General features: G+C 41.1%; 1 protein-coding gene across 1 annotated transcript in view; it reads right to left on the reverse strand.

Moving 5' to 3' along the window:
* Dlc1 (DLC1 Rho GTPase activating protein) overlaps nt 1-15156 on the reverse strand; it is a 334097-nt gene that overhangs the window by 312213 nt on the left and 6728 nt on the right. Inside the window, exons 2-3 of the mRNA XM_048330552.1 lie at nt 8869-9370; nt 8475-8612 (exon numbers count right to left, since the gene is read on the reverse strand). Coding sequence (XP_048186509.1) covers nt 8475-8612; nt 8869-9255 — 525 coding nt within the window. The 5' untranslated portion in view covers nt 9256-9370. The remainder of the gene's footprint in view (nt 1-8474; nt 8613-8868; nt 9371-15156) is intronic.

The raw sequence follows: 15156 nt of genomic DNA on the forward strand, positions 1-15156 counted from the left end.
TCTAAAAAGACATTCCACTGATACACTCATCCAAGGAGCGAGAACAGTAGGAAAGAAACATCATCAACAGAATCAATTGCATGTTCAGCACACAAGGAGTTAGTCTCTTGATTTCTTCCCTTTTTTTAATCTCTTAGGCTTCAAATAACCTTTTATTCCCCCAAATCCTTAATTACAGGAAACAATCATTTTATATATATGACTCTTCTTAATAAAAGGATGAGAAATTTCATTATAATTATGAAAAACTGAGGTACACAGAGATGAAGTAAGGTGCAAAAAAGGTCACCCACAAAGCTGCAAGCAAGAGAAGCAGGGCTGAAAACCGGCTGGGTTGGTCTCGGGGGCCATTGGCTTCATCACTGTGTTCCGTTCTCCAGTAAAGCCATTGCGGAAGCTTCCCTGGGGCCATGCACTGTTCTAGAGCATTCCAGCTGAACAAGTTATTTGCTAGCCGCGTAGATATGCTGCAAATAGAGATTCCACGAGAATCTGTCTGATTTTCGGATATAATTTTCCAATTTATATGTTCTTTTTCTGTCAGGTCCTTAATCCAAGTTTTGGTTAAAGAAAATCGAGATGATTATAGTTCATAGTATGTCTCTCCTTAATCACAGCTTCTGTCTCCGTTCCCGGCTTAGGATGCTCCTCCCATCTTCCAAAGACATGAGCGACTCAGATTGGTGCAATAGCATCCCCCAAGGGGAGGTGGACTTGTTTCCTTCATCTCCCGGCAAGAAACCCCAGCTCAGAACAAGCTATTCATTTTCTAGACCAAATAGTGATGCTATTTCAACCTTTCATTTTAAAACGTCGAAGGGAATGTTCAATGGACATAAGCAGAAGCAGCCGACCCTTTTGAAGTTTCTCTGGCTCGAGAAATGGAACTTCAAAACTGAAGCGGCTCATTAATCACCACTTTTATTTGTAGGCCAATAGAGAAACAGAACTGAAAAAGTAGAGTGAGAATGGAGTTTTCTATTCGCTTAGATTTCTTTGGAAACTGGTGAGGTTATCTCTCAAAGAGCGCTCTCATTTTCTTTACAGTTAGGAAATGATCCGTGCATTAGACATCCTGTTGGCAGCAAAGGAGAAGCGTGTTATTCCTAAGAACACGAGCCAGAAAATGGCTAGATCCTGTTGGCACCGTGGTGTCTGGTGCCAGATAACAGGGGCCGGCCTCTGCCGCGCAGGTTCTTCACGTGCTTCCAGCTTTTGTGGATGTTGGCATTTCTTCCAGGGAGGCAGCCAAAAACAATGGCGGTTTCCTTGGTATTAAAGGATTAATAAATTGGTCTTGGTTTATAGTAACAGAAATCCACGAGGAAGAAACTAAATCAGTTCCACTGTTCACATAGCCGTCAAGGCAATGCTGGCTGTGAAATAACCATTCGTTTAAACTAACGTGAATGTCTTCGTTCTTGCTCCAAGTAAAGCTGCTGTTGCATTAAGGTAAACTTACGAATGATTCTGGTAATATGACTAACGGAAATTTGCAATTTTGGTCCCAAGTAGCTGATTGGATCTGAGACCTGTTTTACAGCATCACCATTCCCCGTCCCCTCAAAAAAATAACTCTAACGGGAAACGTTCAGATATAATGGCTGAAGTGCATCTGAATACAACTTACAACTCACAGACTGACCTAGCATTAGTCAGTCACAACTAATTGGTTGCTCTGCACAAAGAGTTGTAATGATCCAGGATTCTTTACAAAGGATTGTGCACACCAAGATTGACTCGTCATGCTCTGTTTCAGCATGGAATTCACAGAAAGAACAAAGAGGAGACACACTGCATAAAATATAGAGTATTTGGCAGATGATTCAGCATCTTGATAACTTTGTCTCTGTACATCTATGGCTTATTTTTGTGCCAGTCCTGGGGCTTGAGCTCAGGGCCTGGGCACTATTCCCGAGTTTCTTTTGCTCCAAGGCTAGCACTCTACCACTTGTCCACAGTGCCACTTCAGACTTTCGCTTTTTACGTGGTACCGAGGGGTCGGATCCAGGGTTTCGTGCATGCTAGGCAAGCACTCTACCACTAAGCCCCATTCCCAGCCCCTATGGCTGCTTTTTGAAATAAATTCTTCATATGAAAAGATATCTGAGAATTTCTTTGCAGGTTCTAAACAATAGATTGGACGAACAGCTGCCCTCATCCACGGGTGTGGAAAGTATGATGCAATTATTTTGGCTGAGGAAATGCGAGGAGATCCTTTCCCAGTTAGGTAGCTTCAGCGTGAGTTCATTCTAGCTCTGTTTTTACCCTGGTACGCATGGAGCTGTAGGGACTGCTACTCGTCCATCAGAGAACCTGATGCACAATGACCATTATCTATCTATACCTGCTCTATCCTTGTTGGAGTCAGGTTCACCTTTCTCGTCTCCGTGTGACACTTTTGCTCACGATCGCCACGTCATCATCATGTGGGAACAGAATCTGATTCCAGCCTGCGATAAAGCTACCTTTGGTCAAAGACTTTCATCTCTTTCCTTTGCGATCGACAGATGCTTCTTTTGGTGTTGTATTTTAGCCTTTCCTTTTCTCTGTGTCTCTTTCTTTTTCATTCTCTTCACTCTTCTTTTCCTTCTTCTGTCCTACTATGCTTTCCCCCCTGTTTCTGATGACTCTTACTTCTATGTACCAGCTCACAGGAGCAGCGTTAGGTAGATAGACAGGGATTTAATCAATGACATGTTTCTTACCGTAAGGACTTTTGCTATCGTTCATGCTGGTGTATCAAGTACATAGAACTTGGGGTATTGAAAATTCTTCTCACCAGCTTTGCTCAAAATAAATAAATAAGAACTTTAAAAAAGGAAAAATAAAAATATTTTTGTCACTCCCAGGCACCAATTGTGCTGGTGGCCTGGTTCAAGTGGCAGAGCAATTGCCTAGAAAGCACAAGTCCTGAGTTCACATCCAGTACTACCACGCTCAAAAGAAAAAGTTCAGTGTTTATCCAGATTGATTTCACCAGATATTGCATCTAACCATTCCCTTTTCCATATAATTAAATGTTTTTGCATTCCTACTTAGTTTTAGGAGAATTGTGTGTGTGTGATGAGGTAGACTATTCTTTTCCCAATTATTGTCTAATATGATTTTTGGCTTTCTAGTTGTTTCTAGGGCCAAAACTAGTTTAAATGGGCTACAGACATTTGACAGTTTTGCATGGTGCAACAAACATAAATTATGTAGACAAAGGTATTAGCTTCACCTGGGACACAAAACCAGGTGCAGAACTGGAACGGGAAGGTGGTATCCATCTATGCCCAATTGCTCACCTACTAATACATTTCTGTTGCCAACTCTAATTCTTGAATTAGGGGCAGTAATGTTTAAAGGATAAATAAGGTTAAGAAATACAGTCTGCTCCACAAACTTGGGTCTTTAAAGCCAGTGTGGCCTCAGTATAAAATCATACTATTATTCTGAATTTCTCTGTGGAGCTATATATAGGTAACTGTGCATTCCATTCATTCCTTCTATGTCAAGTGATACATGATTTATTCCCAACTCTTAATTCTTTCCCTAGTCCTTGTTCTCATTCAACATTATATTGTGTATCAGCTTAGGCCTCAGCCTAGCTATTATTTGGTGTCCTATTTCTTACTCAGCTTTAATTTTTTTTTGTATTGCAGCCACTCTTCTGCATGGTCTATTCTATGTTTTGCATAATTTACTACTTTACCTGATATAAAATGTTACCTTTCTCTTGGTACAAAGCTCATATGCAGGTAGATAATTAGGAAACAGGAAAGAGTGTATCATTTGCCATTGTGGGGTAGACAAGCTTTTATCAACTTTAAACGTGTTTTAAAGATAGGATAAGAAGAAAATATTTCACTGTTGTCAGTCTTAGTTGATTCATATATTTCCTTTTCCAGATATTTCAAGCACGACGTGTATAGTGTAATGTTTTATTTCTGAATGTTTTTCCATAAGAAATTTGGTCAATGTAAGTTCAATATATAAAATAAATTTTTTTTGTTGTTGTTGGTTGTGTGGCTTGAACTCTGGACCTGGACATTGACCCCGAGCTCTTCAGCTCAAGGCCCGTGCTCCACCACTTGAGCCACAGCGCCACTTCTGGTTTTCTGGTGGTTAATTGGAGATAAGAGTCATTGTGGACTTTCCTGCCCAGGCTGGCTTTGAACCATGTTCCTCTGATCTCAGCCTCCTGAGTAGCTAGGATTACAGGCGTGAGCCACCGGCACCTGGCACAAAATAACTTTGCAAGGATCATTGTGGTAGCTCCTGTCTATAATTCCAGCTACCTGGAGTGTGAGATTGTGAAGATTCAGGCTATTAGGGTTCAGGCTGGCCTGTCCAAACCTGTGAGATCTCTTTGAAAAATAATGAAAATAAAAAGGGCAGGAGGCCTGGCTCCTGGAAGCAAGAGTTTATGAGTTCAAACACCACTTCAAGAAGAAGAGGGAGGAGAAGAGAGAGGGAGGTAGGAGGAGAAGGAGGGACACGGGAGGAAGAAAGGGGAGAAGCATGTGGAATGAAGTGTCTTTTCCAAGTTCGTATTATTTTTGCAATATCTTTTTGAGCCTATTTTGCTTTGTAATATGGTTTATATCTTGTTTTATGTGTGTAAACATATATTTCTGTATTTATAATTATTGTGGTTATTTAAAAAATTGGAGAGTATTTAAAGAAAGAGCCTCCAGAAGATTGAATTTCAGTCTCTCTTTAATTAGCAAACCACCGTCAATGACAAACACACTAGCTCTTTCAGAAGCCTAACCTCAAGTCTTTCCCTACATATTTTCCATCTTGACATATCTTTTGGTTTAAAGAGACCACTTCTTAGACTGTCTTCCTCCTCCGGACGCTTTTAGAAGCCTTCTCTGAGAATTGTTTTTAAGCAGCTGTCTCAAGCCGAGGACACAGCCAAAGCCGTAAGAGTGCGCCCGTCATTCCCATACAGCTTAGAGTGACAGGAGCTGACGGTCATGACCTGAGAGTTCAGTCATTAATGACTTCTTGGGATTCATTTGGTTTACTTTGATTTTAGTGACCTCAATTTTATGACATAGTTAATCACATTTAAAGGAATTATTAGCTCATAGGTTAAGCTATACTAAAGACACAGTCCTCTCCAAACAAGATTTTGAAAAATTATATATATATAATATGTATATGCATATATATATATATCTGTCTGGGTTGATAGAAATATTTTTGGACATCAAGACAATAATAAGTCATTCCCAGCAACAAATGCCTTTTCAAATGTATGGGGTTTTAAGGAATGGTAGTATGTATGTAAAATTCAATGGCATCTATCTCTCTAGATATCATTCATTCATTTAGCATATTGAACATTATTTAATACATTCAATACATTCTGAGGCTCAATTATGTTCACTGGGTTTTGAGGCAAGGTTTCCTTGCTATGTAACCCAGGCTAGCCTAGAACTCACCGGTTTCCTGCTTCTACTTTCCAATTGCTTATACTAAAGGTACGTCCCACGATTTCTGGCAGTCCCGGAGATGATTATTAGATGCTTTATCTTAGTTTTATTTTTATTTTCCTTTAAATCTTGCATCCTTGATTATATCCTGACAAAAGAATTCCCTACTGAGAAATTCAAGGAAGAATTTGGTTCACCGACATGATCATCAGTGGATGAGCTGGTTTGTGTTCCTTAGCTGAAATCATACTAGCTTATAATCCTATTTTAGCTTTCATGTAAGAGCTGTTACCATGGCCCACACAGTTTAAAGACACAGACAAGTAAGCAAACCATTTTCTATACGCCCCGTAGGCATGAAAATGTGGCTCCTACGTTCCTTTGTTAAACTCGTTTTTCTGACATTAAAAATCAAATATCTGATTGCAACTCTTAGTGCTATTTTAAAAGCTTCGCTTTACTTTCATCAAATAACAAGGGGTTGTTTTCTGCATGCAGAAAATGTCTCAACTAGTCATATTTCCAGTATTATTTTATACTTTATTATGTTTTCACTCATAATTCTATTTCCTTTAATACAAAAATTATAGGATAAATGTAGTGATTTCTTCATTCTACAGTTTTAATTATGTTCATTCAAAGTGCTACCCTTATTTAGGCAGGATTTTGCATATCACGACTCAGTCATAGAGCTGTTATAGTCTCCTGTTTATAGTTTTAGCAACGTATACACATACATGTGAATGTTTTCATATAAAGCTTGGATGTGCTGTGCAGGTTAATTTGCCAGTGTTTCCACCAGATATACTACATCATAATTATCTTTCAATATGCCCATGATTCTCTTACTACATCTTTTTAGTGGCTGCATAGCCTTCCATACTAAATAAATAACTAAACATATAACTAACTGAACTTTGGGGTATTTCCTTTTCAGTTACATGCAATACAATGATCAATATTTGTGTGTATCTTTTTTTTTCCCTCCAGTACTAGAATTTGATCTCAGAGCCTTGCACTCTCATTCAGTTTGCTTGTTTGGCTAGTGCTCTACATCTTGAACCATGCTCTGGTCAGGCTTTTTGCTGATTATTTTGGAGGTAGAGTCTCAAGGATTTTTCTGTATGACTGATTTCAAACTGTGATTCTTCAGATTTCAGTCTCTTGAGTAGCTTGAGTTACCAGTGTGAGCTATCAACTCTGCATGTTTGTTAAATGTTTGTTTTTTAAGATTATTTGGTAAAGTTTTAAAAGGTCCAGCTACCTATTTAAAGGTTTGTTTTTTAACACGTTTATACAAGAATGAATTAGGCAGAAATACTACACTTTATAATTCCAAGCGATTTTCCAATAAGTATACTTTAGAGTATATTACGAATATAAACCTTCTCACTTAATCTGTTCATTCCAAGACATCCCAAATGGGTTTTGGAGTCAAAGTAAATATTCTTCCAGACAATGCCACAACACTTTAGAATGATAAACTGCTTGAAATAGAACATTTAATTTAGAACTTGTAAATGAGATATAATTATAGCTCTCAAAATGGAACCTTACTATAGTAACATAGCCTGAGAGTAAATTCTTCCCAGAATTCTTAGCACTGATATAAATGCCCTAGCGGTGAGCATATGTTTCTGGTATGTTTAAAGTTTTTGTTAGCAGTTGGACAATATTTGCCTTATTTCCGGGGCACTCTGTCATAGCTCTATTAATACTTTCTTATGTCACTACTGCTACTTCTCCAATAGATTTGATAGGATGCCTAGACGTGTCTGAAAAGACTACCTGTGCACTCCATTACCACACAGCATCAACATTTTAGCACAACTGACACCAGTAAGATCATTTTCCAGAACCACAGAACACACCGGTACTATCGAGTTTGAGTCTTTGAGTTCTCTTAAACTAACTCATGATGCATTACCAATCAATTAGCAAATCTACAGTTTATGGAACCTAACATTTTCACCACAGAGGCACTTGGAGAATTTTCTTTCATTGTAGATGGATAACTCCAGTTAAAAAGAACTAAGTGCAAGTGTGTTTTGTTTAGTAAAATTACAATGGTGGGTTAAGATTATACCCAGAGAAGCAAAACAGTATGTTTTAATTATTGCACAAAGTGTCTGATTTCTTGCAGGATTTCCTCAATTCAACTGCCATTGGGTTGCTTAGCAGAAGAAATTTTGCTAGGAATTGTAGCAGTATTATATATTGATGCATTGTTTGAAAAGTTTTGAAGAAATTCTAAAATTTTGGTAGAGATCTCAGTCGGTAAATCACAATTCAGGTAGTGTTGTCCCAATGTATGCTCCTCTCATGTGGAAGGTTTTTCAGGGACATTGAAACTCCCGAATGAGTAAAGGGAGAATGGCGTAAAAATGAACCCCAGTTGTTTTGTCAAATATTAAAGAAATGCTGTGGAAAGAAACAGACTGGTAATGATAATATGTCAAGGTAGCCTTCGTAATGCTATCGTAAATTGAAGAGAGGAAGTATTGTTGCTTTTGGATATTTATAGTGGTTGCTCTTAACAAGCGACTAGTATCTGTTTTTGTTGTTATTGTTGGTTGTGGGGCTTGAACCCAGGGGGCTTGCCCACTGTCCCTGAGTTCTTTCACTCAAGATTAGTGCTCAATCACTTTGAGCCACAACTCCACTTCCGATATTCCAGTAGTGAACTGGAGATAAGAATCTCCTGTTCCTTTGAGCTGGGGCTGGCTTTGAACTGTGATCCTCAGATCCCAACCTCCTGAACAGCTAGGATGGCAGGCGCCAGCTTACATGGCAGGCCGGGCTTAGATCACTTTTATTATGATACAATATGTAGACTAAAGGGAAAACAAAACAGGTCAAGCAGAGGATAGCGAATTGAAAACACCACGGCATTTTCCTCTAAAAATTAGAGCTCTCTCTGGAGAAGGCCTTGAAGCCCGTCCCAATGCGCTTTCTGGTGGCCGTTCAGCTCCGGGTCAGGAGAGCCAGGGCCGGGGCTGGGGATGCGGCCTAGCGGCAGGGCGCCGCCTGGGGCTCGGGCCTTACCTTCTTCTCGCGCAGTCGGACGGGCTCCGGGCGGGCTCCCGGGCGGCCGGGGAGGGCCTCGCGCAGCGCGGGCACGGCCCGCCCTCCTCCCCGCCGACGCCGGCGAGGCCGGGGCTTCGACGTCGGGGGAAGCCAGCCCTCCCCGGGCCGTCGGCGGCCGGCCCCGCTCCGGAGGGCGGAGGAGGCGGCGGCGGGAGGGGGCGTCCGCGGTCGGCCGGCGGTGGGGACCGTCCGCGCTCCGCACCGGGCCCGGCCCAGCACGCGGCGGGGCCTCGGCGGCGGGGGGCTCGCTCCTGTCCACCCCCGGGGAGATCGGGTTCCCGTCGGGGCGTCTGGTCCTCCGGGAGGTCAGCTCTCGCGTGCGGAGCATCCTCGACGGCAGGCTTTATCTCGCTTGCGCTCCCTCGATGGCGAAGCCCCGGGCCTTCGCGTGCAGTGTAGACGGTCGCGCTGTCCCCGCCCTCTCCCCCGGCGCTGGGCCGGACTCCCCGGCCGCTCCCCGGGCGTTAGCAGGGACGCCCTCTCGGCTTAGTACGTTAGGTCCTTCGGTCGTTAGCATTTGCTCATCACCTGGAAGGCGCGGCTCAGGATCGGCGTCCTCGTCAGGGACGGGGACCAGCGTCTCCGTGCCGTCCACATCTGCAGCTGCGCCCCCCTCCATGCCTCCCCGCGCGCCGTCGGCTACGAGTCCATGACGGCAGGCGGTGCCACCATCTCCGGAACGCGGAGGCTGCCCCCCGACGTGCTCCTCCCAGCTCCTCTTTCTGATAGCTGCAGACATGTCATGGCAGTTGAACCCCAGCCAGAGGGATGCCGTCCGCGTGGGGCGGGAGGAGATGGGTCCCGATGAGCGGCTACTTCGAATTCTCACACCGTGAGCTTCGCCATTTCACCGCCTATTAAAAAGATTCAAAATATACAATTATGGATACAGTTCTAAGGTCAAAATACATCTTGGAAAAGAGATCATCTAAACGGTACTATACAGGCGGAGGGAGGAGACTTTCGAAAGCTTCTACTTTAATAGTGCTGTTATTTTAAAGGAGCAGCCTAATATAGGAAATTAGCAGTCTAATAGAGAAAAAAATTTGTATTCAATATTTCTGGTGAAAATGGAAAGCAGTATTTTTAAAGCAGTTCGGTGGGTCCATTAAAGAATGAAGGCATAGATGATACAAACACCAAAGAGCTTCATTAAGACAATTTTTAGATGGCAATTCTGAAGAAAAATCACAAGTAACTTGTTGCTGCGGCTCACACCCTTTCCAGATTTACTGTTATGAACACAAACCATTAAAGAAATCTCCTGGATGTTGGTTCAAATGGCAATGAAAGCCATGAGGAAACTGCATATGAAAAACTTGGGCTGCAGACACAGTGAGTATATTAGTGTGTGAAAGAAGTAATATCAACCCCGCATGAGAAGGATGCGTTTAACCCAGGGAGTGACGAAGAAACGAGGAATGACCCAGCTCAGCTACATGGATACCATTCATGGATAAGAATGCCTTAACCAGTTCCCTTGGCAAGGCTTTAGGATAGACACACCTGCTCAGACTTCCTGTTATTTCTACTAGTTAGCATGCTAGTATGCTAAAGACTAAAAGAAACATTACAAAATTACTCCAAAGTATTATATCTAAGGAGTGAGTCTGTATCCACAGTCTGCCTTGTTTCTGAGGCCTGGGCTAACAAAATCCATGGTCTCCGTGGAGTTTTGAGGGTCTACTTTCATCCCCTCACCCACACACATCTTTAGTGCACATCAACTCTAAACCTCTCATTCAAGAATTCAAGCGCATCCAAAAACAGATGTAAGCATGATAGGACATAGGGCTAATCTTCACACACTCAAGTTTCATTCTCTATTTGTTTTTAAAGACTTCACTTTGTGTACTTGGGTTCAAATTTGGCCATAAACATTTAAGTGGATGAGGAAAATCAAGTGGGGGGTAAGGTCAAGGTCAGAATGTAGATGCTTTCCAGGTAAATTTCCTCCAGCCTTGAATTGTTCAAATCTTTCGTTAAAGGGAACAAGTCACATTAAGCCTGACAAGAATTGTCTAAGCCAAGTGGCACTGCACAATGGAAGCAAATGACCACCAAGGGCCTTCAGGTTTCAGTCTGCGTGGGGCTGCTAGAACCCAGTGTGGATTGGCTAGTTGATTCCAGCGGTGAGAAAGAGGAACTGGCTACCCGACTGCCATTACTTCAGTCTATTGGAGAGGACGCTAAGTCCTCACCCAAAACGGCCAGGCTATTCTGACTAATCATGTGCTTGAAAGGTAAATAGTCTCACTCTATAAAGACTGGAGACATTAAGGAATGTGCTAGAATGTTAGTACCCCAGCCTGACTAAATATCTTTGTGGATACTGAGAGGTCTGTGAGCATCTTTGAAAATGGCCAGTGTTCACATTTTCCACTTTGGAATTCAGTGTGCACTCAAAAGAAAATATAAAGTCTCTGAATTCCATGCATAAGTCATTATAGTGTGGGAGGTTTCCGAAAGTGGAAAAAACGCATCGGAGCAGGCCAGAAAATTTCTGCTTTCATGGGCAAATCTGGGGTATAATAGGGCGGTTCTGTTTTAGATGCTTTCTTTCCTTTATTTTTATCCAATGTAGAAAAAGTAAGCTAACTTAAGAAATGCCAAGTAGTATTACTGTGTCATTCCTAGGCCACATTTACATTTAGGTTAAGACTGAATTCTGGTTTCATTTCTTTTACTAAGGAGAAATGTAAGTTTATTAACTTCGTCAGGAAAAGAATCTACCATTGTGTCCTTGAGAGCTTAAAATGATATTAACTTATTTCACTCAACTTTAACAAGTAGGTCAGTACTTTCATCATGACAAAGGAAGACAGTTCAAAAAGTTCCAAGACAAACTGATTGCAATTAAATAGACACGAAGTTGAATTTCCTTCCTTCCTTCCTTCCTTCCTTCCTTCCTTCCTTCCTTCCTTCCTTCCTTCCTTCCTTCCTTCCTTCCTTCCTTCCTTCCTTCCTTCCTCCCTCCCTCCCTCCCTCCCTCCCTCCCTTCCTCCCTTCCTCATTCTTCCCTCCCCCCTCCCCCCCATCTCCCTTCTACCCACCCCCTTCTTTCTTTTGCTTTTGTGCTCTGATTGAGGGCCAGGACACTGTTCTTGAACACTTTTGCTTTTTTGTTCTTCTCAATACCAGCACTTTACCACTGGTCCCTTTTGGGTTTTCAGTTGTTAGTTGGAGATGAGACTCTCAAGGACTGTCCTGCCCGGCCTCTCTTGCGTCCTCAGTTCTCATCTTCCTAAGCAGCTAATACTACGGGCGGGAGCCACTGACATGTGGCCATTATTTCTAACTTTGGCTCCTTGGAACTTTCCAAATCATTTTTATGAACATATTGTGTTTATTCTTTAAAGCAAAACATTCCCTCATTTTTATTACAGTTTGAATACCCATTCCACAATCTGTGGTCTAATTGATTGAAAACAGCAACAACAAAATGAAATCATTTTATCTCCACAAGCTTTCCTGCCATACTTCCTATTTAAACTGTGATTTGAAGGTCCATGGTTTAAACATGCATGAAGAAATCAATGGGTTATTGACAGTATATGAAAGCATACTGTCTTTGTTTTCTAAATCACCGGAATTGACTCCAAATCCACCCTGTGAGACAAAGAAATCTCTAAAAAGAATTTCTCTTATGACTTCCTCACTAGTCTTCATCATTTAAAATTATACTTCAAATGGCTGGTCACTTATTTTTTTTAAATTTTTATTACATTTACGTCCTAACCCTTTCATGCAGTTTCATTCGAGATGAGCTCAGCTGCTAGGATTTGGATGGAGGATTTGGAAAGCCACATGCCATTCCAGGGTGCTGATTTTATGAAGTGAATTTTCAAGGGGAAATTTCCCTTCTAATAGGCAGGTGTCCAGACTTCAATGTGTTAACATCACAAGAGACAGTGAGCATTTCTAGTCATGCAATGGTCTAGGGAGTATTTAGGAAATATTCAAACTTGCCTTCTTTGATTTTAGGACATAGGATGTGTAGACACAAAGTGACTTCAAATTTAGTCTTCAAGTTAATTTTGTAATATCACACAAAACTGTAAGCATTTCATGACATAGAGTACATAGTTTTAAATTTAATAAAACCCCCCACAAAATGTCATTACATGTAAACACAGTAATTGGAGTCATTTTTGTTCATTGACTTCTGCTGGGCTCAGTTCGCTCACACACCTATAATCCTAGCTACTCAGAAGACTGAGATCTGAGGATCTCAGTTTGAAGCCAACCTGGGCCAGAATATCCACAAGACTCTTATCTCCAATTAATCACCCCCTCTCCCCCCCCCACAAAACAAAAACACAAAGGTGGAGCTGTGATTCAAATGGTAGATTACTATTCTTGGGCAAAAAAGCTCAGGAACAGTGCCCAGGACCAAAGAAATAAATACAAAGAATCACTGACCCTGAGGAGATATCAAATGATGATATTCTATTTTGTACTTGCTTTTGAAATAAATATAAACATTATAATTTGTCCTGCCAATTTTAAAAAGAGAGACTGGTGACTTGCTACTGTTACTCTACAGTTTGGGAGAAAAGGGCAAAAAAAATGAAGTCTGTGACTGAAAAATTGTGTATTACTATAGAACAGACAGTAGTCAAATCATAATCATAAATAAGCAAGCAATTAAAATATACAATGTGTGGAAGATATTCTACTAAACTTCAGAATTATAAAGGTAAGTAATATTGCCTATCATTATACTTGGATTGTAGCAATTTTATGAGAGAAATTCATATTAACAAAAATGCTAAGTCCTATCATGACCACTGAGAGGTACCAATATCATGAGAAGTTTACTACCAAATGGGGGAGTTATCAACGTACCCTGCATCTTTACCTCCGTCCCTCCCTCCCCTCCTCCCTCCCTCCCCCGCCCTCCCTTCCTTCCTTTGCTATTTCTCTTCCTTTCTTCGCTATTTCTCTCCCTCCCTTCTTCCTTCCTTTCTAGTAAATAGTGTTAGAAACATGGATACGTTAAATAGACATTCCTGAAGAGAAAAATCTATGAATGAAAATTTCAGATTCTCGGTAGTAAATTATCTGGTTCTTCAAGTGTCCAAATATAATGGAACCTTAGGTACGGTTTTCTTCTGGATGGAATAAATGTTATTTCCTTCCTATTTTCATATTCTTACTATTCTAGAAAACATTTCTAAGAAAGATAATGCAAGCCACAACAAGTCCTAGAGAATTACTTATAACTTAAAAAACGGGCTTCATGGAGAATTGCAGTTTTCAAGAACAATTTAGGGAAAACTGAGGGGAGAAAGTTTTCGATGAAAAAAAAAATCCCAGAAAATGCCTCAGAACTAAGTTTTCAATCTGACAAGAATCCATGGAACATGAAACACACACAGTTAACAAATTACAAACGAAACAACAATGAACCAGATAGAATAAGTATGGCTTGTCACTTTTTCTGAAGGACACATTCAAATTGATCCATTTCAGTTTACAAAAGGAAAGTGAAGCATTCCCAAATTAAAACTATTCTTTGAGTGCTAACCTATCTTACATACCTTACAGGTTTCACTGGAATTAGAAAGCTTTCTCTGAGTCCCTATTTCCAGAATACAGCCACTCTGGGAATTAGGTGGATTTGGGATTTAACCCTTTCACGCTCCCAGAAGTCTACTCATTAGGAAAGAGAAGGGTTTTGCAAAATTGCAAGCTATTATTCCAGTTATGCCCTATTTTTGGTTCCTGAATACTGTGTACTTTTCTTGTAGGGAAGAGTTCAGATCTGGCAGTATTTGGCTTACCACCCACTTTAAAGTTCAAGGCAGTCCATATTGCAGCTCCTCTTACTGTTTTCTTAAGCTCCCCGTGTGTAATTTGAGGAAATCAGTGGACATTTCATAATAGTGTATTTTCTGCTATCAGGGAGGCATTTCTGGGGATATGTTATTCCAAACGGATTCCTGAATTAACACAAGTCATTGTTACTGTACTTTCTATACACCTGTACTTTCTGTTACTTTTTCTATTTTCTCAATGGTAGCATTCTACCCTATTGTTTGGGACATTGTACTTTAGAAGAATTCAAATAAATCCGTAAATGAATAATCATTATGATAGCCAATGCAGAATATATTCTCTTTCTTCATTTCTTTCTGTGAGAATTTTTCATGCAACAGGAAATAGGGTTAAGTTAAATTTCATATTCAGATTTCAGTTGTTTTCCCTCTTTTGGATGACAATGTAGTATATTGAAATAGGGTTTTCCTGGGCTGGGGATATGGCCTAGTGGCAAGAGTGCCTGCCTCGGATACACGAGGCCCTAGGTTCGATTCCCCAGCACCACATATGCAGAAAACGGCCAGAAGCGGCGCTGTGGCTCAAGTGGCAGAGTGCTAGCCTTGAGCTGGAAGAAGCCAGGGACAGTGCTCAGGCCCTGAGTCCAAGGCCCAGGACCGGCCAAAAAAAAAAAAAAAAGAAATAGGGTTTTCCTCATCATACAGAGGGTATTTCTGTCCAACACGGGCGATGGGTTACACTCCTTTATCACCCTCATAGTGCAGTGTGGCTCCGGTTAAGTGGTGATGTTATTTTTAGCTTTGCTATCATTTCTAAGCGCACCCTCACAGTAGCGATCGCTAAGTGTAAGTAAATAAGA

The sequence above is a fragment of the Perognathus longimembris genome, chromosome 21 (genome assembly GCF_023159225.1).
Source record: "Perognathus longimembris pacificus isolate PPM17 chromosome 21, ASM2315922v1, whole genome shotgun sequence".
NCBI lineage: Eukaryota > Metazoa > Chordata > Mammalia > Rodentia > Heteromyidae > Perognathus > Perognathus longimembris.